The following is a 24,654-nucleotide window of genomic DNA, read 5'->3' as shown; positions in this document are numbered from 1 at the left end:
TGCTGACTTCAGGAAGGCAGGGCGGGGGCACAATGGGAGGTATCTTCTGTCCATTACTTCCCCTTATTGGTCACAGAGTTTAAGTCCCAGTTGAGCTACTCAGGGATTGGATAGCTGAGGTATGAACTTCTCCTCTAGCTCATCCAATCACCATGCAGCTTTACCAGGACTTGAAATTCTGTGACCAATAAGGGAAGAAAATGCTGTCACTGGAAGAAGATGCAGCCACCTGTGCTCCCCTCCTCCCTTCTGTAGTTGGCAGCTCACTGATAGCAGGTGGGCCACACTAATGAAGTAAGTACAACATGGCAAGGCCCCCCAAACGTAACCCTTTGTGGTCCCTGTTGTGTGGTGGGGCCCTGGGCACCAATTTTTTTTTTAACTTCTGGGGGGGAGCAAGTTTTTTTACATGGACGTTTAAGGGGGGCCCTGACCACCGATTTTCGTATAACATGGGGGGGGCCCGGACCACCTATTGTTTTTCCCCATGTGGGGTCCTAGCCACCAATATTTTTTAATGGGGGGGCCCTGACCACAAATTTTTTTTCAATGGGGGGGCCCTGACCACCAATATTTTTTTATTATCATGTGGGAACCATAGCCACCAATGTTTTTTTTTTTTTAGTGTGCGGTGGGGGGTGGACCTGTGGGGTGGGGAGGATGGACCTGTAGGTGGGGCTTGTGGTGGGTGCAGCCCAGGGGGCCCAGGAAATTTTTTCGTATTGGGCCCTGCGATTTTTGATGGCGGCCCTGAATGTAGCCCAGCCCATGCAATAATCCTGCACAATAATACCTCATACTTTCATACAAGTGAATTTGATTTAAGAGTATTTCTCTGAATGATTGAATATTGTCGGCACCCTCAGCCGTTGTCCCTTGGTATTCACTTCCTTTCTCCACATAACAAGCAACATTTGTATTTTAATTTAATGGAGAGCTGGCTGGAATTCTGGAAGCATTTCTGGCACGGAGTAAAATGGAAAAGTGATGTCAGCAGATGGACTGGAAGCAAGCTTTTTTTTTTATTGGAGGGAGGGAAATATCAGGCCGGAGGTGTGTTATTCTCCATTTACAAATTGGCTTTTGTGTGGTTCTTGAAGACGTGTGTTTGAGATAAAGGATTTTTTTTGTTGTAAAATGTTGAAAGAAAGAATTTCACATACTGGTTTATACTACACTCGAGAATCTTATTGAAGACAGGAGCTTAAGAAATATTTATACAGATATTAGATCCGGAAACCCGGTATCCAGAAAAGCTCTGAATTACGGCAAGGTCATCTCCCGTAGACTCCATTTTAACTTTAAAAAATCTGATTTACTTTTTCTCTGTAAAAATAAGAAGGTATCTTGTACTTTGTCCCAACTAAGATATAAATAATCCTTCATGGAGGCAAAACCAGCCTATTGGGCTCAAATGATTTTCTAGAATACTTAAGGCACGGTGATACAAATTACAGAAAGACCCCTTATCCGGAAAACCCCAGGTCCCAAGCATTCTGGATATCTGGTCCCCAGTCATGTAAGCACATTTTATAAGCTTCTATTCTGTAGTGTGCAGGACACATTGACACAGGGAACTTGAAGGATACAGGATGGGCTTTTGTCATCTACGATCAATGTTATCAACAGCCCCAGTAAGGATCATTGATCCCTTTGGTAAATGTACCAGAATAACAGATACTGTAAGTCTTTGTAGCCACTCAAAGCTGTAACTTTAACTCCATTTGCAAAAATCCGCTTGGGCGCAATTTTGTCAGAAGCAAATCAGTGCTCTTCTGCAATAATGCTGGAATTCAGGTAAAAAGTTGCTGTATTGCGGAATACGAGTCAGAAAGCTTTAGTTTGTAGAATTTAGAGTAATTTTGTGCAGTTGATTTATCAAATGTTTTACCAATTGGAAGATGCCAGGAGAATACTACCATTCTTACTATAAATTTAGTGGAAGTCTGACCATAAATATGAACATCCAATCTTTCCCCTTTCCACAAATGAAAACCTGGGAAATTAAGTTAAAGACCAGCTGAGACCCAGGCCCGATCAGCCAACATCAGTACCCAACCTCACCTGACTAAAATGGAACTAAATCCCACCAACAGTATTCCAAGACTACCCAGAAGAATAGAGGCTGTTATAGCAGCAAACGAAGGAGGACCTCAATATTAATTCCTTTGGTTTCAGAATGATGTATTAAACAAATGCTTTGGGCTATATAGTGTACCTGCTCAAACAATAGTGGTCATTTTCAGTAAGTCAGTGCATGAGTCTTCTGTCAAGAATTTTCACCAATCTTTGTTTTTTATGTTAGCTTTACGTTAGTTGTCCTAGGTAGTGATGGGTGAATCTGACATGTTTCTCTTCGAGGAAAATTCACGAAATGTCAGAAATTTGCTGAAATGAATTGGACTCAACGGGCGACAATTTATTTTTTGATCCACGCCAATTTTTTTCACCCTGTGGAGTCTATGGGGATAATTTTCACAGCAAAACATAGGGAGAAATTTCGTTCATTGCTAGTCTCAGGTAGTGGGATTGAATTCAAATCAAATTTGATTCAAGTTTTTGGGTCGTTTAAACATTAATAACCGAATTTCCAATTCAATTGAATTTAAGGGAGTTTTGAAAACCTAAATTTCTTATATGAATTAGAAACTCGACCCTTGATAAATGTGCCTCAAAGTGTAACCCAATATGGGTATCCATGTGGTGATCAAACTGTTTGTCCTCAGGCCAATCAGATTACATGGTGGCCACTGCAGACATTTCTCTGGGGTTCCTATGCGTAGCTTGATATGGACCTTGGCAAATGGTATTTTCCTGCTGGTCCATTCAAGAGTGGCCCAAACCCCTTTCAAAGCTGTGAGCAATCTCCTGCCACCAAACAACTTGAATATGAATCTTGCCGACAGAAATAAAAAAATATATACAAGCGATCAAGTACCAAGAGTTTTATTGAAACAATGGACAAAAAAAAGTCAAGGTTGCGTTTATACAATAAAATCAATGGCTCACTTCATACTTGATACTTTGAGGGACATTAGAAAAAAAACTGTACAAGATTTTTTTAAATAAATAAGGCTTGATAGAAAATCCAGGAATGACTAGACGATTTAAATCATTAAATATATACCTGGCAATAGCTACTGCCACCTATCTATCTCAAGTGCCAGCTGTACGGCATTGCATCAATTCTTGTTACATTTTCAGAGCCAATGCATGTGAATATAACAGCAATGTCTACAAGTGGTTGAGGCCCAGTTGTGCCTTTAACAAAACTCAATGGTTCAAGAAATACCGATCTAACAACATTGGCCATACGGCTCTGAACTTATACCACGATTTATGGTGTGAAACTGTCAACTGCTAGGGATGTAGCGAACGGCGGAAAAAATGTTCGCGAACATATTCGCGAACTTGCGACAAAACATGCGAATAGTTCGCGAACGTCGCGAACCCCATAGACTTCAATGGGAAGGCGAATTTTAAAAGCTAGAAAAGACATTTCTGGCCAGAAAAATGATTTTAAAGTTGTTTAAAGGGTGCAACGACCTGGACAGTGGCATGCCAGAGGGGGATCAAGGGCAAAAATGTATCTGAAAAATCCATTGTTGACACAGCGCTGCGTTTTGTGCTGTAAAGGGCAGAAATCACACTACGTCACTCAGGTGATGTTTCTGGACACGGAATGTGAAAAAGCTCACACAGCTAGGTGGCACTTGGTTAAAGACTGGGCAAATAATGCCTGCAAGGTCAACGTATACACTACAGCCGTTGGATACGGAATATATTATTGCTGCTTGAAAAACGTCACTCGGGTGGTGTTTCTGGAGACGGTATTATTATTGATATTTAGACAGCTAGGTGGCAGTTGTTTGAAGAACAGATGCAGATGAGAGATCAGCAGCAGGACAGCTGCCCACAGCAGCTACATACAGAGCACTGCAGTAGAAGGTAGATTACTAGCCAGCAAAGCTACCTAACCTAAAATGTCCCTCAAATCCCTGCAGAGTTCTGTCCCTACAATACAGAGCAGTATCAAGTAGATTACTAGCCAGCAAAGTTACTAGCAACTGTCCCTCAAATCACTAACAGCTCTCTCCCTACACTAGCTCTTCCAAGCACACACAGGCAGAATGAAAAAACGCTGCAGGGCTTCAGTTTATATATGGAAGGGGAGTGGTCCAGGGGGTGTGGGGGTGGTCCAGGAGGGAGAGCTTCCTGATTGGCTGCCATGTATCTGCTGGTCTGGGGTGAGAGGGCAAAAATAAGCGCCAGCTAAGGCGAACCCAAATTGGCGAACGTCGCGCGACGTTCGCGAACATTCGCCGAACGCGAATAGTCGATGTTCGCGCGAATTAGTTCGCGGGCGAACAGTCCGCGACATCCCTATCAACTGCATGAGTAATTATCCAAATGGACAAATCAGTCTACAGTCTGTCAAATGAGAGGTTATTCTCTAATCTTATGGCTGTGTGGGGCAAAGCTATGAGTATAGAAAAAGCCTTGGAATGAACTAATTTAAAGATATTACTGAATTAAGGCAATTATAATTGTATATGATGAACAAATTATAAAAATTTGGTGTTTTGCTCCTATTTCTGCTTCTTAATGGAACTATAATTTGAATGCCAGTTTTTGTTCCTAATAGACAGAAATATGCCTGCCAAGCACAGTTTTTTTTATGTTGGCTTTCAGTACAGACTACCAACAAACTATTACTTGCCAGATTGTGAAAAACCATTTGCAGGGACAGTTAGCAGTTGGCACTGCTGTACTGCATCCATTGAAAGCCAAAAGGACATGACTGCTACCATTTATTCCTTTTCATTAACTATTGCCCTTGGAATAAAAACAAAGAAACACTGAAATAGTCCCGTGTAGCTGACAAAATTTAGGAGCCCGGGATTTCTAAGGGACAATAAAAAGTAAATCATTTGGACTGATATTGGAAATCAGAAAGCAATCTTAGCTACAAGAAAACTCAGCAGAGATTGTGTACCATGCCTATTACTACCACTTTAACTTGAACCACCGGATGACAGATGGCCCACCTGACTGTGATTCTCCTGGACTGGGAAACCAACAAGTAAATGAAGAGGCGGATTTAAAAGGTAAGTTGTTAAAAGAAATGCAAACAATCTTAAATGGCTTGGCAGTCCCACAGCAGTGGTAGGCAAACAGGATTTTTTGTCTGCCTCTGTTCTCCAGAAAACCTCAGTGGCCAAAGCTCTACAGGAGAAGATCTATGGGACTCTCAAATATTCCTTAGCGACGAGGGAGAAACGTCTTCTCTATAACCAGGTGAACTACTGAGAGGTGTTTCTATCTACTAATCACAGTGTTCCTTTGGCCTTTACATGTTTTAAATTTTAATAAGCATATTGTATGGAAGGAACCTTCATCAAAAGTACTACCACAGCCACCCCATAGCCTTACACAACTGACCGTGTTATGTCTGACAAGCTTGTCAGTTGATTTCAGTGCTAGTCAATGGGGGGTTATTCTGGGTCCTTTGTTGCATGTTGCTACTTAATAACACACCATTTAAAGCAATCAAAACAGCCATTTTTATGCTGGCAGAGGAAACGCATTTTGACATAAACCAAAGTGATTTGATAACTCATCATGACTCCTGTGTTGCCCTTAAGCTGGTCATACATGGCGACGTCGCCAAATGAGCCAATCTCTCCTCCGTATGCCTTGAGGTGGGCGATATTGAGCTGATCCGACCATGGGCTCTAGGGCCCAACAATTGGATCACAATGAGAAGAATACAGGTGGTCGGACCAAAGGCTGCCTCAAAGAACCAATGTGGTCCTCGATCCGACCGAATTTTTAAACTCACCCGATCGACATCAGCAATTTATCCATCAGTGATACCCATCGGAGGACCCTGTACTCTGCCCAATAAGCTGTGAGCAGATTATATCGGCTTGTGTAGGCAAGTCATAATCTTCCTGAACCTCAGGTAGAAAGGCAATTAATTTGTTAAGAACAAATTTCAGAATTTTTAGGGCAGAGACACGCTCAGATTCAGGGAGATTAGTTGCACAGCAAAAAATATCTTCTTTGGGGCAACTAATCCCCCCCAAACTGCCTGTATGAATGGCGGGATGGCAATCAGTGCGCTTCATTTTCCGAAGTTGACCGAAGTTAGGAAGTGCACTGAGTGGGACGAAGTTCACCCCGAAGAAGAGGTGATTTATCGCCGGGTGACTAAATTTCACAGAATCTGATTGTGTGTCTCTGCACTTAAGAGACAATTTTGAAGGATAAAGCAGTTGTGTGATCGTAAAACCAGCATGGCTCTACTACAAACCATATCAGGTGTCTGCAAAGTCACATCTCTGTTTTCAATAGAACTCCGGTTTGTTGAACCCCCAAGCTCCCTACAGATTTGCCAAAATCCAGTTGTTTTCAAAGGAGCGATCTTTATAAATATCCACTGAGCTTGACTTAGGTGGGAAAATGGAAAGAGCATTCTGACTACGTTAACACACATACACAATCTTCACTCTTATAATGTGAACCTGTAGAAGTTTTTGACAGCCATGGCAACTAAGCAAAGTTGGTAGAAACGGTCAAGAAACCGAGACTCGAAACCCACAGATCTTGCTATTGGCCTGAGAACATTGCATTGTCACATTAAGCAAAATTAGAGTTTTATTTTGAATATTGAGTTTTATTTAGAATTTTATTTTTATTTATTTGGCTCTCATCCTTCCCCGAGCTTCATTTTCCATAAGGCATGAGCCAGTAAACAATGGAAATGCGCCATTTTATTTCTTCATATGATTACAAAAACAACAACAATAAAAAATAAAGACATTCATAACAACTAGGCATTTAAAAACAGTCAAGAAACAGTTGTGTTGTTTCAGACACATTCCTGGTGCGTCTGTTCGTGCAGTAAGGCTAAGAGTTGAATGCACCGAGAGGTCCTTTCTTTCTCAATGAGCAGTCTGGTGTATTCAGTGGTTTTCAGGAATTCTGGAGTGGATGGAAGGTCATGAAGAAATCCCTGTATAGTCTCAGATCGCTCGGTGGCTGCTCTTGAGAGCTCACTCAGCTTCTCCTTAGACGGAAGACTTAAGGGGGCAGATGTAATTAGTTCTCCAAGATGTTTAGACAGTAACCTAACAAATATTAATTTCTCAGCCCAGAAGTTTGCTTCTCCTTTCTCAAACAAGAAGTCTTCTTCCACCTGGAACATATAACAACATATAACAATATATGATATATAATAATTTTGGTTTGCTTCATAAAACTAATGATTGCATTAGCGGAATACTCTGTTTCCAGTCTTGTATCCTGGTTATCTTCATTGTGCACCAAAACTTGACCTGTTTATTACTCGTCTGCCTGTTCTCACATCTGCTTGGAATAATGACTACACTGACCCAGTTTTGGCCCATCTGACTACTTCTCTGTCTATTCAAACAGGTCTCTGTTTCACAGCAGGGTGCTGTTACACCTTCTGCCTATGGGTCACCTTTCAGTTTTCAGCAGTACAATTAGTAATTAAAGAGATGGTTCACCTTTAAGTTAACTTTTAGTATGTTATAGAATGGCTAATTCGAAGCAACTTTTCATTTGGTCTTCATTTTTTCTTTTTTGTAGTTTTTGAATGATTTGCCTTCTTCTGACTGTTTCCAGCTTTTAAAGGATTGTCACTGACCCCATGTCAAAAACAAATTCCCTGTAAAACTATAAATGTATTGTTATTGTTACTTTTTATTAATCATCTTTCTATTCAGGCCATTCCTCTTCATATTCCAGTCTCTTATTCAAATCAGTGCATGGTTGCTAGGGGAATTTGGACCCTAGCAGCCAGGTTGCTGAAATTACAAACTGGAGAGCTACTGAATAAAAAGCTAAATAACTCAAAAAAACACAAATTATAAAAAATGAAAACCAAACGTAATTTTTTTTACATAAATAATTTGTATAGTGCTTCAAGCTCCAAATTTTTGAGGGTTTAACTTACCCAATGCATTGGGGGATCCAGGTGCTCACACCTTAAGCCTTCAGCTCAGGAAGGCACTAGACAGAATATCAAATGAAAAATGTTGGCACAAACTGGATCACTCTCCACGATGTAGTTAAAAAATGTATTTATTTAGAACAACAACATCCCAAATGCATTACGCGTTTCGTGCCTTTTGGGCGCTAGCCTATGATTAAGTGTCCAAAAGGCACGAAACGCGTAAGGCATTTGGGATGTTGTTCTAAATAAATACATTTTTTAACTACATCGTGGAGAGTGATCCAGTTTGTGCCAACCTTTTTCATTTGATATTTCCTGATTTTTTGTTGCATCTCCATTCTCATTGTTGAAAGTAGACGCATACGTCATTATTATGGAATTCCCGCCCAGACTCTCTACTCATTTGTATTTCAATTGATCTCATTACAAGGAAGATGATTACCAGTCTTATTGTCTCCAAGTCACTTAGATCATCATCTCCCAACAGCCACTGCAGCAGGATTGGGATGCCTGCAGGAACTTGGTCCCATTGTTGAATGAGTGCACAGAGAGCTTGAAGGGCAAGATCCAAGGCCATGGGAGGGTTGACCGTACAAAACGGGAACGCTACATAGGAAACAGAAATATTAACAAATCAGCTTTAGTATTTCACACAGAGCTTGTATAGAAAGTCCTGTCCTTGAAGATATGACAGTTACAGCCTATATACATTTACTACGAAGGTTTATATACCCTTTATTAATGTATTCATGTATTCAGTGTTTATTGTTTCCATATTGTTCTCAATGGTCTTCATGCCGTATCATAGAAGTATCCCCATAAACCCCATTCTTTTTTCATCTATTTGCATTTAAACAAAGGCTTGTCTTTATTGAGGCATTTTCTATAGAGATCACAAGATCAATTATGACCCAGAGAGGTGAAATTGCTTTGGGGGTCTATGAAGAATCCCTCAGCCGGGGTATGAAATCTGTCACATTCATTTGTATAAATGAAAATATAGAATGTAGTAGGAATGTTCCAGTTAGAATTTCAGATATGGCCTTATACTTTACTGTTTAAGCCGACCATATGTTGGTGGTGTATCCGCTCATTTGGTGAAGTTGCGAAATAAGCAGATCTTTGGCCACCTCCATTTGGGCCAAATCGGGCTTATCCGATAATTTTGGATCACACTGGGTGCCTATTCAGGCCCATCCGGAGAAGACTGAATAAATGAGCTGATGTGGCCCCCGTCAACAAGGTTTTCAAACCTACCCGATAGATATTTGCCCCATTTTTGTCCAGATATCTATTGGGGAGGCAGTTAAGGTGGGCCCAAATGACCCCCTACAAATAGCGTATATTTTTCTGCTAATTAAGTGGCAGGGGTCCAAAGGGCAGATCATCAGTAGATGCAGGACACTGTCCACAAACATCCTTGGTTCCCCGTAGCAATGTAGGTTTTCTTGTAGATGAATCTAAGTTACAGCGCTATATATGATGCCCACCAATCCTTTCATCAGCTGCAGAACTATAGCTCTCCTACCTTCTTATAAATATTTCTTGTATTTGCATCTATGAGCCCGCCTTACTGTGTCTTAACCATAAAGTCGAATGTTTGTGAAACTACAGATGCAGGTTGTTCTACATTAGTTCTATCAAGCTAGGAACATAGAAGATTATTATCTGAGGGTAGGAAGACGTCGTTTGGTACTGTTTGTTGGGTGATGTTCCTAGGAAGCAATTTATATCTGTCACTAATTGTCTCTCTCTCTCCATATGCAGCACAGAAAATATTTGCAGGCCACACACGCTGAGGTTGTTGCACAATAGGCCGCCCATAATAAAGGAGTTGGCAAATGAGCCTCCCATTGTGCGTAAACTTCATATTATGAGGCCATCTGAGTTGTTTTCCTTCTGCTGCCCCCTATAAATTAACATGTGCCCCCCTGCAAGATATTAAGGGCCCTATGACTAAAAACAGTGAATACAATTCACAGTGCTGCCTTAAAGGAGTTTGTTCACCTTTAAATTAACTTTTATTATGATGTAGAGAATGATATTCTGAAACCATTTGCAATTGGTTTTCATTTTTTATTATGAATGGTTTTTGAGTTATTTAGCTTTTTATCCAGCTCTCCAGTTTGCAATTTCAGCAGTCTGGTTGCTATGGCCTGTATTGCCCTAGCAACTATCCATTGATTTGAATAAGAGATCGGAATATGGATAGGAGAGGGTCTCAATAGAACGATTAGTGATAAAAAGTAGCAAAAAAATAAATAAATGTGTAGCCTTACAGAGCATTTACTTTTTAGATGGGGTCAGTGACCCCCATTTGAAAGTTGGAAAGAGTCTGGAAGAAGGCAAATGATTAAAAAACAATTAAAAAAAATGAAGACCAATTGGAAAAGTTGCTTAGAATTAGCCATCCTATAACATACTAAACTTAAAGGCGAACCACCCCTTTAAGACCAATCATCTAGCCCAAGCCTTCAAAGTAAAGCTGACCATATTCAGGCTGATAAAAACATTGGGTCAGTCTGCTGGACCAGTCAATGGGGCAGGTTTCCATTACCGGTCTCCTTTCTTGTGAAACAGACAGATCAATATATAAAAAAGGTGATTACCCAATAGACTTGAGTCATTAGTTTCAAAGATCACCGGATTCGGGAAAATTTCGAACAACCAAATATATTGTTCTCATGCAAATGTACCCAAAACAAAAGAAACTGTAAGGGGCTCATTTACTTTGCTCGAGTGAAGGAATAGAATAAAAAAACTTCGAATTTCGAATGTTTTTTTTGGCTACTTCGACCTTCGACTACGACTAAAAATCGTTTCAATATTCGACCATTCGATAATCGAAGTACTGTCTCTTTAAAAAAAAACTTCGACCCCCTACTTCGCCACCTAAAACCTACCAAGGTGCAATGTTAGCCTATGGGGAAGGTCCCCGTAGGCTTTCTAACAATTTTTTGGTCTAAGATTAAAATCCTTCGAATTGAACGTTTGCAAGGATTTAATCGTTCGATCGAGCTATTTGCGGTAAATCCTTCGACTTCGATATTCAAAGGATTTACATTCGGCACTCGATATTCGACCATATGTTAATCTGCCCCTTAGTGTAGCAGACATGGAATATTCCCCATGCACATAATAAACTGTGCCCTCCTACTGGGGCTCATTTACTAACAGAGTCAGATTTTGCACCGCTCCATTGACCCAATTCATCAATTAAAATGGATCTATTTATAGCAGCAGATTTAATGAAAGCAAATATCAGTGGTTGTTGTTGATTACTGGGTGGGTGTTAATAGTCAAATGCTGTCTATTATGAGCATGCATAGTGTTTGTCAGACAAAAGTGACCCACTTGTACAATCAATGTTCAAATGTACATTACAGAACCTTGTGGTTCCTGCTACTTCCTGGGATGCCAATACATATGCACCAATGTTAAGTGTCAGGAGACCAAACACTGTGGGCAAAACACACTTAGGGCAGAGACACGCTCTCAGATTCGGGGAGATTAGTCGCCCAGCGACAAATCACCTCTTCTTTGGGGAAACTAATCTCCCCGAACTGCCTCCCGCTGGTGATTTACACTCTAGCTGGTAGGAGGCAGTTTGAGGCCGCACAAGGAAACTTCGAGCGACTTCGGATAACGAAGCATTCCGAGTGCCGAACTGCCTCCCGCCAGCTAGAATCAAAATCGCCGGCAGGGGGCAGTTCGGGGAGATTAGTCGGCCCGAAGAAGAGGCGATTTATCTTCACGTCTGCCCTTACCCTAATGTCACGGGTTTGGTGGAACACCTTCTGCTTTACTGGGCCAGCCCTGCCCCTACTGTTGGGTAGCAAGACTCAAATGAAATTAATGTTGACATAATTTTCTAGAAGATTAAAGGTGGCCATAGACGTAACAATTATGAACTTTTTTAGAAAAGATCTTTCCAAAAAAAGATTGTTCGTTGTAGAGCTGTCCGATATACAGGTAGAAACAATAGAATTCTACCTGTATCTGATGATTCAGCACTAAAAAAATGGCCGATGTTTGGGTGCCTTCAAAGGAGCCTGATCAAAATTTTCCTTCCAGCCTGATCTACGAGCTGACCAATGTCCAAGTCTTCTGCTGATATCAGTCGGCTCTTTTCCCACCATGCACGCACCCAATATTGTATGAAAATTTGTTTAAATGTATGAAGATCCAAATTATGGAAAGATCCCTTACCCGGAAAACCTCAGGTCCCATGCTTTCTGGATAATTGGCCCCATACCTGTACATTCTCACATTAAATCTACACTCCTCACCTACCAGGCTCTCAGTAACAATACTACCCCTATTTTCTGCCTCCTCTAGGAACCCCCTTATATGCACACCCAAAGGACTTCACAAGAACCTACCTATACATTTCTTAGTGGGTGATGCATGACTTTTGGAGCATGCATTGAAATTGCCAAATACATTCAATGGGCATCTACTGACACAACCCACAGTGGGTACCTTGGAGCTGCCACCAAGTCTATGGTGTAGTAGCTCCAGGGTTCCTCAATGTGTTGCACATCATTCATCAGAAGAGGCATTTCCAACAATGTGGAAGTAAAGAAGGACATGGACAAGAATTGGTGCAATATGTGCTCTTGCCAGGGCTTTCCTAAATGACCCCTTATATCTCAATAGGTTCAGCCGACTACACAACAAGGGGGTTATTTATCAAAGGTTGAATTTTAGAGTTTTTTTTATACCTCTAATAAACTCACAACTCGAATGGTTTCTAATTTAAAAAAACTCTAATGGAAACAACTTCAATCAGCAAGTTTGAGGTTAATAACACAAAAACTCAAATTAATTGAGTTTTCGACTGAAAAAACTCACACATCATGATGGCTATTAACATCTTCAAATGGTTCATGGGACCTCTGGAATTGACTCCTACGTGACCTCGATGGGTTTTAGACGGTGTATTTTTGAATTCTAGCTATTTCCAGGGTCGGGGTATAATAAACCAAAAAAAAAAAATAACCTCGAAAACACAACTTGATCCCTAATAAATCTGCTGAGTGTGTGTGTTTATCTTTAGCTACATGTACACACAGTGCTTTACATTTTCACAATGCATTTATTCTATAGACTGGATGCTTTGTTATCACAACAAAACACTGCAAAGGTCTCCTGTTCCACACTTTGGTGAGACCGACTCCAATATAATCTGCTTCCTACAGTCTGGAGACGATCCAAAGCCACTATAACGGCAACTCTGCTTGTGGAAACAAGCCAAACCCAAGGGGAATAAAAAATGTGAGATGAAGCCCACTTTATAAATATATACATATATTTTCCTTCCAGCCTCTATAGAACAAACCAAGATGACATCTCGATTCTTCATGACAAGGGACCTATTTGATGACAATAAACTATTTGATGCCTATTCCTGAAAGAAAAATATTTCATAAGGCTCTTAGCAAATATTACATCACATCTTTTTATCTTCCCTTGACAGTTCTACTCACCAAGAAAACACTGTATATTGTTCTCACAAAAGAATGGGCTACTTTGTACATTATCTGCCAATTCAGCCTGGGGCATGATATGTCGTAAATGGTAAACAAATATATTTAAAAACACAGTTGTTAAATAATATGATATAATAAAGCTGAAAGAGATACCATAGATAGAATAAAGAGCTTTATTCCAGCCAACAACCATATGATCAGGACAGCAGGAAGTGAAGAGGACCTGTGGTTTCTTTTGGCCAACTGAAGGAATTCCATCAGGACAGATAATCCTCGGTCCTTGAAACAGCCACCCCAACGTGCAATATATGCCCAGATGGTCAGGCAGTATAACTGAAATCATTCAATCACATCTGGGCATCTTAGGGTATGCTACTGTGGTCCTCGTCCAATGGGTTTTTCTCCCAAAAGAAACCACACGTCCTCTTCACTTCCCAATGAAATGTGGTTCTTTGCCTAATTTTCATCCAGATATCACTCAAATGGACTTCAGGCTATTGGAAAGTCTCCATACACAGCACAATGAGGATCAGCTTTTATTGGGTCGTGACCAACTTAACTTGCTGGTGCTATAAACGATGATGATTATGATGATGAGGTGTTTCAATTCTGCTGTCAATACTGTTCATGCCCAAAGTGTTTAAACAGATGCCAAGCAATAGTCCCAGGAGTATTAAGGCACAAATATGAGTAATTTTACTCAAGTCCAACATAAATGCGCCTTCTTCCTCACTTCCCAATAGCAGCAACCCGAGTCTGAGACAATGTTCTGGATCCAATATTTGACCACACCGTAGGCTGGATTCACCTAAACAGGATTACTACGCCAAGAGGTTGATACACAAAAGCTATGCAAAGACAGAGCCAACCTTATATGATATTATGTAAACTGGATATCTAAGGGGACAGAAAGCCACAAATCCATATTTATGAGTACATAAAATTGAATTATTTTGAAGTTCATGTTGTGATGAGATAATTCTCAAACAGTATGCAGCAATCTCTCCAGGGCAGGGCTTTACTGTTCCTTCAACATTCTAAACACACCAATTAGTAAAACTAGACGAGTAATCTAAGGCTAATGAGGACATTTAAGAATCGTGTGACCAGAAATTGCCTTTTTTTTCCCAAATGCTTTTTTTTCTGCTAAGATGCAGAATTTTATCCCCGCAGGTGTTGCATATCTGCCTCTGGCAGGAAACATGGCTGCTGGCTTTAGCACACACTGGCATGCCCTCACCCTTCTATTTCTCTTTTTACAGACTTCTTGGAAATAATGATCTGCAAGTCTGCTTTCCAGGAATCCAGTGATAAGGAGCCTTCCTTGTACAAGGGGATTTTTTTCCATCCAGCCTCGCTCTTGAATCTGCACATTCCAGTGCCAGTTTTTATATTTGCACTTTGATTGATGACTCTTGCTGCTTGTGTTCTCCAGTCTACTTATAGCGCATTCCTTTGGAAGATGCCCAGCTTTCTATGGATTAGGAAACTAGAACTCCACCAGTTGTCATGAAACTACAATTACCATCTTGTACAGTACAAGATGGCTGCAGAACGCAATTGAACTATGACTAATCACAAATTCTTGTCAGCCATTGCTCCTTCCTGGTTTTGTGGCAACTAGCCCTGGCTCTTCAGTTACACGTGGAGATAAAGTCCTTTTTTTACATACAAATGTTATAGTTACTAATAACCAAGACAGAAAATTCACATTTTCTATAAAAAGATTCCATAGTTTCATTTTTTTTTTAAAAAAAAATAATCCTATTAAACATATAATAAAAAAAACAATGATCAGACTCAGGGTCATCAAGAGAGCTTACCAAACCTGTGGCCATAGAGTGACATTCTCATGGAGACACTGGCACACTACAACAGAGAACATGGAAATGGAAAAGTAGAACAAATACTAGAGATGCCCCCTGAGGACCTAACAAAATTAGTTGTTCATTACACCAAATGTATCAGAAGGGAAAGAAAATATGGACATTCCATGATGTTAAGTATATGTTCCTTCTTGAGTAGGACTCTGGACTGTTTCTACCATAACGTGAATGCCAAGACAGTCCAGAAGCTTTAGATACCTATATCAAGTTTTAGTAGAGGGGAAGGCCAGGGTAGCACCAGAAACGATGAACTTTTAATTTACAGAGAATAAGAAAATCTTATTTACGGATAATACTAAATACAGGACTAGGCATGGTGAATGGAGAAGTTGTAACTTAACAAAATATTAAAGCAGAGATGTACTGGAGGTTGTGGTTCTCCGTCTGCCCATAGGCTCCATACTAAATGGTATGATCTAGAAACATAATTTCCCCTCCTGCCCCAATGTCATCTATGTATGGGACAATCAGCCCTTGAAAAATGTAATTTAGTGCCCTTCCAGTTGCTCATACCTGGTAGACTTTTTCTAATACAAGTAGGCTGGTATGAAATAACGTGCCAGATTCAATTCAGTGAGAAAACTTTATCTCATGGTTTATCCGGTGAAAACTCATGGTTTTCGATTTGAGAAGATAAAAAACTTTTCTCTATTTTCCCAAAGACTTCAATAGACTTTTCACCAGATAAACTGTGAGATAAGTTGCATCTCGAATTGAGTTTTCACTTTTTTTCCACTAAATTGAATCTGGCACAATGTATCCTTGACTTTTTAGTTTGTTTGTGTATTCATAGTTATACACTGTCCAGGGACAATGGGAGCATGTGGACTTAAAGGGATACTGTCATCAGAAAAAATGTTTTTTTCAAAACGCATCAGTTAATAGTGCTACTCCAGCAGAATTCTGCACTGAAATCCATTTCTCAAAAGAGCAAACAGATTTTTTTATATTCAATTTTGAAATCTGACATGGGGCTAGACATTTTGTCAATTTCCCAGCTGCCCCTGGTCATGTGACTTGTGCCTGCACTTTAGGAGAGAAATGCTTTCTGGCAGACTGCTGTTTTTCCTTCTCAATGTAACTGAATGTGTCTCAGTGGGACATGGGTTTTTACTATTGAGTGTTGTTCTTAGATCTACCAGGCAGTTGTTATCTTGTGTTAGGGAGCTGCTATCTGGTTACCTTCCCATTGTTCTTTTGTTTGGCTGCTGGGGGGGGGGGAGGGGGGTGATATCACTCCAACTTGCAGTACAGCAGTAAAGAGTGATTGAAGTTTATCAGAGCACAAGTCACATGACTTGGGGCAGCTGGAAAATTGACAATATGTCTAGCCCCATGTCAGATTTCAAAATTGAATATAAAAAAATGTTTGCTCTTTTGAAAAATGGATTTCAGTGCAGAATTCTGCTGGAGCAGCACTATTTTTTTTCCCCATGACAGTATCCCTTTAAGGTTATTTATCTTAACTCGTAGGGGCCAGTCTAAACCCCAAGGCTTAGAAGTAATGACTAAACTGTTATTTATACTTACATATTATATATAATATCTCTTTCCTCCCTGTGTAAAATAAGCTTCTAATATATTTGTAAAAAAAACGAAAGCAAAGCAAGTGGGCACAGGCTCAATGGAATGCACGGAAAGTGTCCCAAACATACTTAAGAGAACCAGGTTAGGAAGTTCTTGCCTGTTGATCTCAGGTTTAGCATGCTTGTATGTAGGCAGTGTGGGACTATGGCTGTGTATGGGATAAGGTGGGAGTAGATGGAAAGGGTGCATATCTGGGCTGCAAATGCATTAAGCAGGGACTGTTCCTATATTGAGGCTCTCCAGCTGGCTGTGTACTGTATGTTACTGATTAATTCTGCTTTTGCATCTGCTGGTCTGTCAATAAATGGGTCCAGTCATTTTAAGAGCTTCTGGCGCCCATGTTGTCTGCACACATGCGAAAGAGTACATTCCTCGCGCCATTGCACCTACTGCCCATCCAATCCAGTCTGCAAGGATCTTGCAGTTTACGAGTTCCCTGTACTCAAATTATAATACGATGCATAGTTCTGATCTAAAAAAGCTGCAATGTAATCTAAAATCATCCCATAATAAGCACTCATAAATATCTGCGGCACACAACATTTTAACTGCGGATGTGTTCTCAAGGAGAAGAGCAGCCTTCACCATGTGGTGGCCCAGAGGAAGGCCAAAGCAAGGGATCCCTATCCCACAATGCTACCTTCTGCCCTCCCATTCATTTAAAGGGATAGTCACTGTAGGTGTGGAAATTTGGTTCTCTTGGAGAGAATAAATAATGGTTGATCTTGTCAAAGCGTGGCCTGTGCCATTGGTAACAGATGGTTTTCATTAAACTCAATGACACTGACGGCACTGGCGGTTTCTCAGCCGGTGGAAATATGAATAGTACATACTCAAGACTAACTTTAAATCAGTGGTGTCCAGACTTATGCGGTTAAGGAGCTTTTTGGTTGTAACATCCTTGAGTTTATAACAAGGTTACAGGTAGGCCTAAGTCTGTTGTTTTGCTATTGCTCCAGGTGGATCCTGAAAAACCACCCAGAAGTGGCATCCTTAAAGGGAACGGCCAGCACATAATCAGTATGGGCAAGTTATCTGCTATGGGCCGTGTATTAATCAAAACTTAAATCAGCCTGAACCCCATTAATGGCTCCTAACACCAAAGAATAACAGCACCTGCAGGGACACTTAAAGATGTATAAAAAATAAACATAAAAATGGACCATATTCACTTGAGCCAATAATAATTATAGAATTTCTGGCTTGTGCATGTATTTAATGTAGAAAGTATTCAGTGTCTCCATATCATGAAGGATGCACAAGTGGAATGTGCTACGCTTACAGCAAGGACACAATTAAATGGGCTGTATCATTTGGCTCTCTATCAGGTGTTTTGTTCCCTTGCAGGTTCAATAGCATTTAAGTATGTTGGCCGAAGTCAGGAGAAGACAAGCAGATCAGAGCTTGAAGTGGTTTCAATTAATGTTTCTTTAAGAAAAAGTTATTGCCGAGAGCCCTACAACTTCATAATAGCTCTGAGTACAGAAATGTTTTCAGTGAGTACACAAACAACTCTGAACAATGCAGGGTAGGTATGGAGAACCCCAATAAAAATGATACAGTGCCCCCCAGCTTAAGATGGTGCGGTGTCCCCTCAGCATACCCTCATCTTCACAGTTAAATATTACAATGACTTCAGCATACAAAGGTGCCTTCTCACTCATTACGAATGTCCACCAGTGCCTGCCCCTCATGAAGGAACCTTCAGTCAAGCTCTGGTAAATAGGCACAATAAACAAATTGTTCTTCCTCTGAGAAATACCCTTTCGCAAGCCCCAAAGACCATCCATGCCCCAAAAACAGTTTGGCTGGGGACACCCAACAGCATGTATACACAGTCATGTTCCTATATTTCATCTCTAATCTCCAAATACACTCCTTCACGAAACCTACGCTCTGCTTCTGATCTTCGCCTCACTTCTCCTCTGGTCACTTCTGCCCATTCTCGTCTACAAGACTTCTCTCGGGCTTCTGCTTTTCTCTGGAACTCTCTGCCACAAGCTGTCAGACTTTCTCCTTCCTTCCAAACTTTCAAGCGCTCCTTAAAGACCCTTCTGTTTAAAGAGGCCTATTCGTTGTACCTTAATTAATCATTGCTGTATCAAAAATGACAATGTGTTTATATAATCCTAATGTCTCAATTGTACCCTAACCTTTTAGTTTGTAAACCCCATTGTACTCTGTAATCCTTGTCTGTTAGCCACCATTTATTCCCTGTTTGCTATAACTGCAGTAAAGCACTGCGTATCTTGACAGCGCTATATAAATAAATGATGATGATGATGATGATGATGGTGGCCAAATTGCACAAGTTCAATCAGACCGATTAGCTGTTAGATTTATCAAATACACTTTATATTGGCCCCTGTGGCCAGTTTTAAATGAGAAATGGTAATGGAAATAAAAACGTTTAGGCCTGTGGTGGCCATGCACGAAACGCGTCAGGCTGTTTTGACACAAACTTTTTCACTTTTGGAACATCTGCCTGGTGGAAGTTTTTGCCCTTGAGTGCCTGCCTCTATTCGAGATTTCGGTTTGTCCGCCCCTTGTGATGAGGGCCCAGGGCGGTGCACCTGGGCCACTTCCTTGATGTGGTGAGTAACCATTGTACTACTAAGAGACCCTACCATATAGAAGATTCTGTGGTGGCCATGCATGCCTAGGCTTTAATGTTATTTAGCATTAAATAGTATTATGGTCACCACATCTATTCCTGATGGCCTGAATGAACAGATCATGGACACAGGAAGAGGCTGTAAGTCCTCACACATTTGCATCTGAAATATGGACATTTCAGTTTGGACACCCCAAATGCAAACAGACTGCAGTATGTTCTCTTGAAATGGCCCCCTAACCCCCCCCTCCCGATGCCATACTTACCCAGACAGCCAAACTGCCCTACCTAATTTGCAGATATCAAGTTCCTCCAATAACAGATGAACATACCACACCACCTAATTTACGAAAAATTTACGGAAAAAAAATGGAAAAATCTACCATATTTTTTGACGTTTGCAACCTGCCCCACAATATCCACTACAGGTGCAGCTCTTTGTCTTCAAGAATGCAAAGACCTGCTGTTGGCATTTAGAAGCTCTGTATTCATGAAGGGTGGACTAGGAGATGAATGTCTGTGTCCTCCATCCTACCCACTGCCTTGAAGTGAAGTTAGGAAGCACCAGTGGGTGCAGGGTACCAAGGAGCTCTGTCCTTACCTGCTGCTCTATGGCAATTGATCACCACCACTGCACTTTGTACCTCTCAGCCGAACTTCTAGTCCAGGGCCTTTGTAACTGAGGCCCTGGACCATTATGAATGGTATAATTTCTCAAAAAACAGGAAACCTTGGAAAATTCAGAATATTCCAGCTTGGAAAGTGAAGGATTGACTTATGAGACCAAAGTTTGTGTGACAGAGCCACCATGGATCTTAATTGTGCTCATAAGTCAAACACATGGCAACTGACTCTTGCAGTCTGATAAGCATCCAGTATTTGATCAACATATAGACCAGTTAACTTACCAAAATTGATAGGAAGTGCAGGTGCTCATGCCCAGGACCTTCAGCTTTGGGAGGAGATAAATGCACTTTTTTCTTTCATTGCAGACTGGTACAAACGGGACTTCACTCAAAAATGTTGCAGTTAAAAAGTAAGAGAAAACATATAAAATATAGCGTTACGCGTTTTGTGCCTTATGGGCGCTTAATCATAGGCTAAGGACTTCTCTAAACATCATAGACATCCTTTAGACAGCCAATCAGAGAGGTCAATACAAATTTTGTTAAACTGTCGAAGATTATTACAGTTGCATATAGACAAAATACATTACTATTTAACTGTATCATTTTTGAGTGAATTCCGTCTTGCAGTCTGATCTCAGATGCTTGTTAGTGGGAATCTGTATAAGCTGGGGGTATTTTAATCACTATTACAGCGTTACCATCACAAACGTTACATAAAATGGTTCCCTGGTAATTGAATCGTGTTCATTCATTGTTGTCTATGTTTCGCTAACGGCTTTTCTTTTGGTTCTGCAACTGTTGCATTTTTCTTTGGGTAAACAGTGAGATTCTGACCCAATCTCAATCTCTGGCCTCTCAATGATTAGATCACATGAACTGCATCTACAGCCTGGTTGGCCCTCAAGGCTGGGAATTTATATGGCACAGTTGGTTGCAATTTGGTAAAAAATAGGCTGAATCAGTAACATACCGTATCTGTCTAGACAAGGTTAGTTTATAGTTTGGTAGATTTACCCCACCATTGCTTGGGCTTCTTTCCTGCTATATGCTGTACCTTCCCATTCAACACACATACCTTGTTCAGATGAGAAGCCACAATACTGATGTCCAAAGGAAACTGTTTTGCTTCCTTGGCCATGAGTTGGAAAATAGATTTCAAAGTAAATGGGCTCCTGTCCCTTGATACCCCATTGTGCTGATGGATGGAACTGGCAGACAAGACCTCCAATTCGGTCAGACTGAGATTGTATGGTTTCTCAGTAAGATTTGCAGAATTGCCACCATAGTGCCCCATAAATCTAACAATGATCAGGCCAAAATCAACCTTGCCCATCCATATTGCTCTGTGCAAAATCCTTCTTTTAAAACGTGGAGACCAACCCTTACTTTGAGGAACGTAGCCTTTTATGCATTTGACAACTGATGTAATCTACTGCAGTTTTTCCCATGTAACCCACAGCAGATCAAGAGCTCCAAGTCTGACATTTCCAATATAAACACATTTTTATGAAATACAGTCTTGGTCACAGCTTCCAAATGCGTTTAACAAATGTATTCATTCCTTCTCCTCCCTCCAAACACAGCTCCACTTTGCTCTGGTTCAGTTTAAAGTGTCAGCAACCGCATTAGATGAATAACTTTAACACCGCTACATTTCAAATTGGCTCAGAAGTAGGCAGTGGACTATTCCAGTAGAATTTATAATAATTAAAGAACATCTCTTCCTGACCATATGTGCTTCTCATATAACCTCATAAGATAAACTAAGACACTTGATATCTCCAATGTTCTTGGAAAGCTCACAGTATGGCTTGAAAGTATATTCAATAATGGAAACGTCATTTAAAACTATTCCAGATTTTGAACTGTAAACAAGTATTGCATGTCCAGCAAGCAGAAGATCTTGCCTTTTGATACTGTACAAAGGCACGTCTCAAGGAAACCTGACTCAAGCTCACAATAGCCCATTGGCCACTTACAAAGGAAGAGGCAGAAGGGAAATCAAGGAACTCCATAGCATGAAAATAAATTAGCAAGGTACCAAGGGGACATTCGTGGAGCTTCAGGGACTTAAAAGGCCATCCAGTGTCATTAATAGAATGGAGCACGGAGATAAAGCGTCCTACAAACACAACAAGCTAAAGAGAAACAGGATGCTAGAAATGCATTCTTTGATATGATAAAGGAGCCACTCTACAAACACATTTCTATGAATAAGAAGCAGTCTGAGCTTCTCTAGACTGAGCCTCAGGCAGAAAGCAAATTAAGTACTACACTTTTCTAATAGCAATAACACCAGCATGCAAATAAATGGCAGTAAGTGGAGGTTTATGCTCACAACCACACTGGTTCCATTTAAGCTATGGCTCTTAGAAAAAAAAGACATATATGAATGAATAAGTGCAAGTTGGCTCTGCCGGAAAATTAAATTCTGGCACCGCTCCTCACATGTCATGTATTTGTATTATTACAACAGATATGGCTGGACTCCAGTTTGCATAAATGTGGGCCTCCAACTAAACAGAAGAAACAACCGGAGTCAGTTGACTTGAGTCAGTGTGGTCTTGGTTTAATGGGTCTCCATATGCTCCAGTATATATTATAGTATAATAATATATTATATCTTTCATTAAAACGAAGACCACATAAACACTTGGACTCAAGTCAACGGACACACAACACACCCAAACTTTTTGGAGTATGGGAAGGAGAATACAGAAACCCACACAAACATGGGGAGAACATACATCCTTGAAGATATCACCTTGGTTGGGTTTGAACTCAGGAAACCAGTGCGCCAAGACACTAAGAGCAGCCATTCAACAAAAAAATAAGCAGAGATGCCAGAGGACTCCTCCATTAACCCAGTTTCAGCATTGTTCTTACTGGTGTAAGAAAGTATTTTCTTACACCAGGCACCCCTGCAGATTTATTGCTGAATGGCTGCTCTCGGGGGCAGATTTATCAAAGGTCGAACCACAAATTCAAAAAGACCAACCGAATGGTGGTCGAAGTTTTTTGGGGTCGAAGTGGGCCTACTTCGAATCGTTGGGGGAGTTTGGGAGATCGAAGGTCGAAGTTAAAAAAAACTTCGAATCGAAGTAGCGCTACTTCGATTCAAAGTTTTTTTTAACTTCGACCTTCGATCTCCCAAACTCCCCCAATTGCCTCCATACAGGTTCTAGGAGGTCCCCCATAGGCTAAAACAGCACTTCGGCAGCTTTTAGGTGGCGAATGGTCGAAGTCGAAATTTTAAAGAGACAGTACTTCAAAAAAAATTTGACTTTCATAGTTTTTTCAACTTCGAATCGAAGTTGGACTATTCGATGGTCGAAGTACCCAAAAATTACTTTGGAATTCAAATTTTTTAACTTCGAACCTTCACTTCAATAAATCTGCCCCTTAGTGTCTTGGCGCACTGGGGTCCTGAGTTCAAACCCAACCAAGGTGCCATCTTTAAGGAGTGTGTATGTTTTCCCCATGTTTGTCTTGAGTTTCTCTGTTCTTCTTCACATACTCAAAAAGGTTTGTGTGTGTTGTGTATGTGTGTGACACACAGAATGCTTGGTTGACAAGAGAACATAGCAGATGATATTTCTTCTGAGCTCTATACCAGGGCGTTTGGCCCTGTGACCATTAGCCATCCAACATTGCGCCCCAGACGGTCTCCTTAATATCACATACTGCTGGCCATATTCTTAGACCTGAATGTTCAACTAGAATGTTGCATATCTGTGTCTGTAGCCAATTTGGCAATGCACATGGTATAGCAAACTAACCTAACCTGGCGAGCCTTGGTATTTATAGACCCACTGCCTCCCCACCCTGCTCTGATGTCATGGACACGTAAGCGCAAGTCTATATAAAGTGACAAATGGAGGGGGAAGCAAGGCATAGTAAGGTTGTGGACAGTGGGCACATGTATATTCAGCCCAAACCTGCCTGCAAAGATTGTGCCGAAGTCGGCTCTACCTGTGGTTTTTGGGCCATCCCACACATCATTAGACCACATGTACAGCTTGTTTGTGCCCACGCGTTGACTACAAAATGCAGAGCAATTAATAAAATTAATAAAATCTAGTTCTTTTATTCTTAACGGCCCTGTAGTTTTATGAGGACAAACTGTACAATGGTCAGTTAAAAAAACAGCAAACTTCAGTGTAATATTTAATAATGAGTTAGTTAATTTTGCTGTATATTTACTATTGTGCAGTCCATTGATGGCTTTTTAGTCTTAACTATCCCGGAAGGAAACCGTCCTGATGTGTGTGGCCGTGCGTGGGGATTAATAGCGGCACAATAACGGTAATCAGCTATTAGCTGGGTATTTAGTGAAAGAGCCAGTGTTCAAGCTTAATATATCCCAGCTCCCCACTATTATACTGCTGGTTATCCCAAACAGAAGACTACAAGCTCTGACTTCATGATGGAGCATGTAACCAGACTCCATAAATAAAGCTCA

General features: G+C 40.7%; 1 protein-coding gene across 1 annotated transcript in view; it reads right to left on the bottom strand.

Annotated features, from left to right (window-relative positions):
* Window positions 1-6,758: 6,758 nt before the first annotated feature.
* LOC108716087 (thyroid adenoma-associated protein homolog) overlaps window positions 6,759-24,654 on the bottom strand; it is a 285,703-nt gene continuing 267,807 nt past the window's right edge. Inside the window, exons 37-38 of the mRNA XM_041562504.1 lie at window positions 8,427-8,590; window positions 6,759-7,201 (exon numbers count right to left, since the gene is read on the bottom strand). Of these exons, the coding sequence (XP_041418438.1) occupies window positions 6,875-7,201; window positions 8,427-8,590 (491 nt within the window). The 3' untranslated portion in view covers window positions 6,759-6,874. The remainder of the gene's footprint in view (window positions 7,202-8,426; window positions 8,591-24,654) is intronic.

Source organism: Xenopus laevis, chromosome 5L (genome assembly GCF_017654675.1).
Source record: "Xenopus laevis strain J_2021 chromosome 5L, Xenopus_laevis_v10.1, whole genome shotgun sequence".
In the NCBI taxonomy this organism is placed as follows: Eukaryota; Metazoa; Chordata; class Amphibia; order Anura; family Pipidae; genus Xenopus; species Xenopus laevis.
Note: the sequence above shows the minus strand (reverse complement) of the source record. Positions and strands in the feature narration are given on the sequence as shown.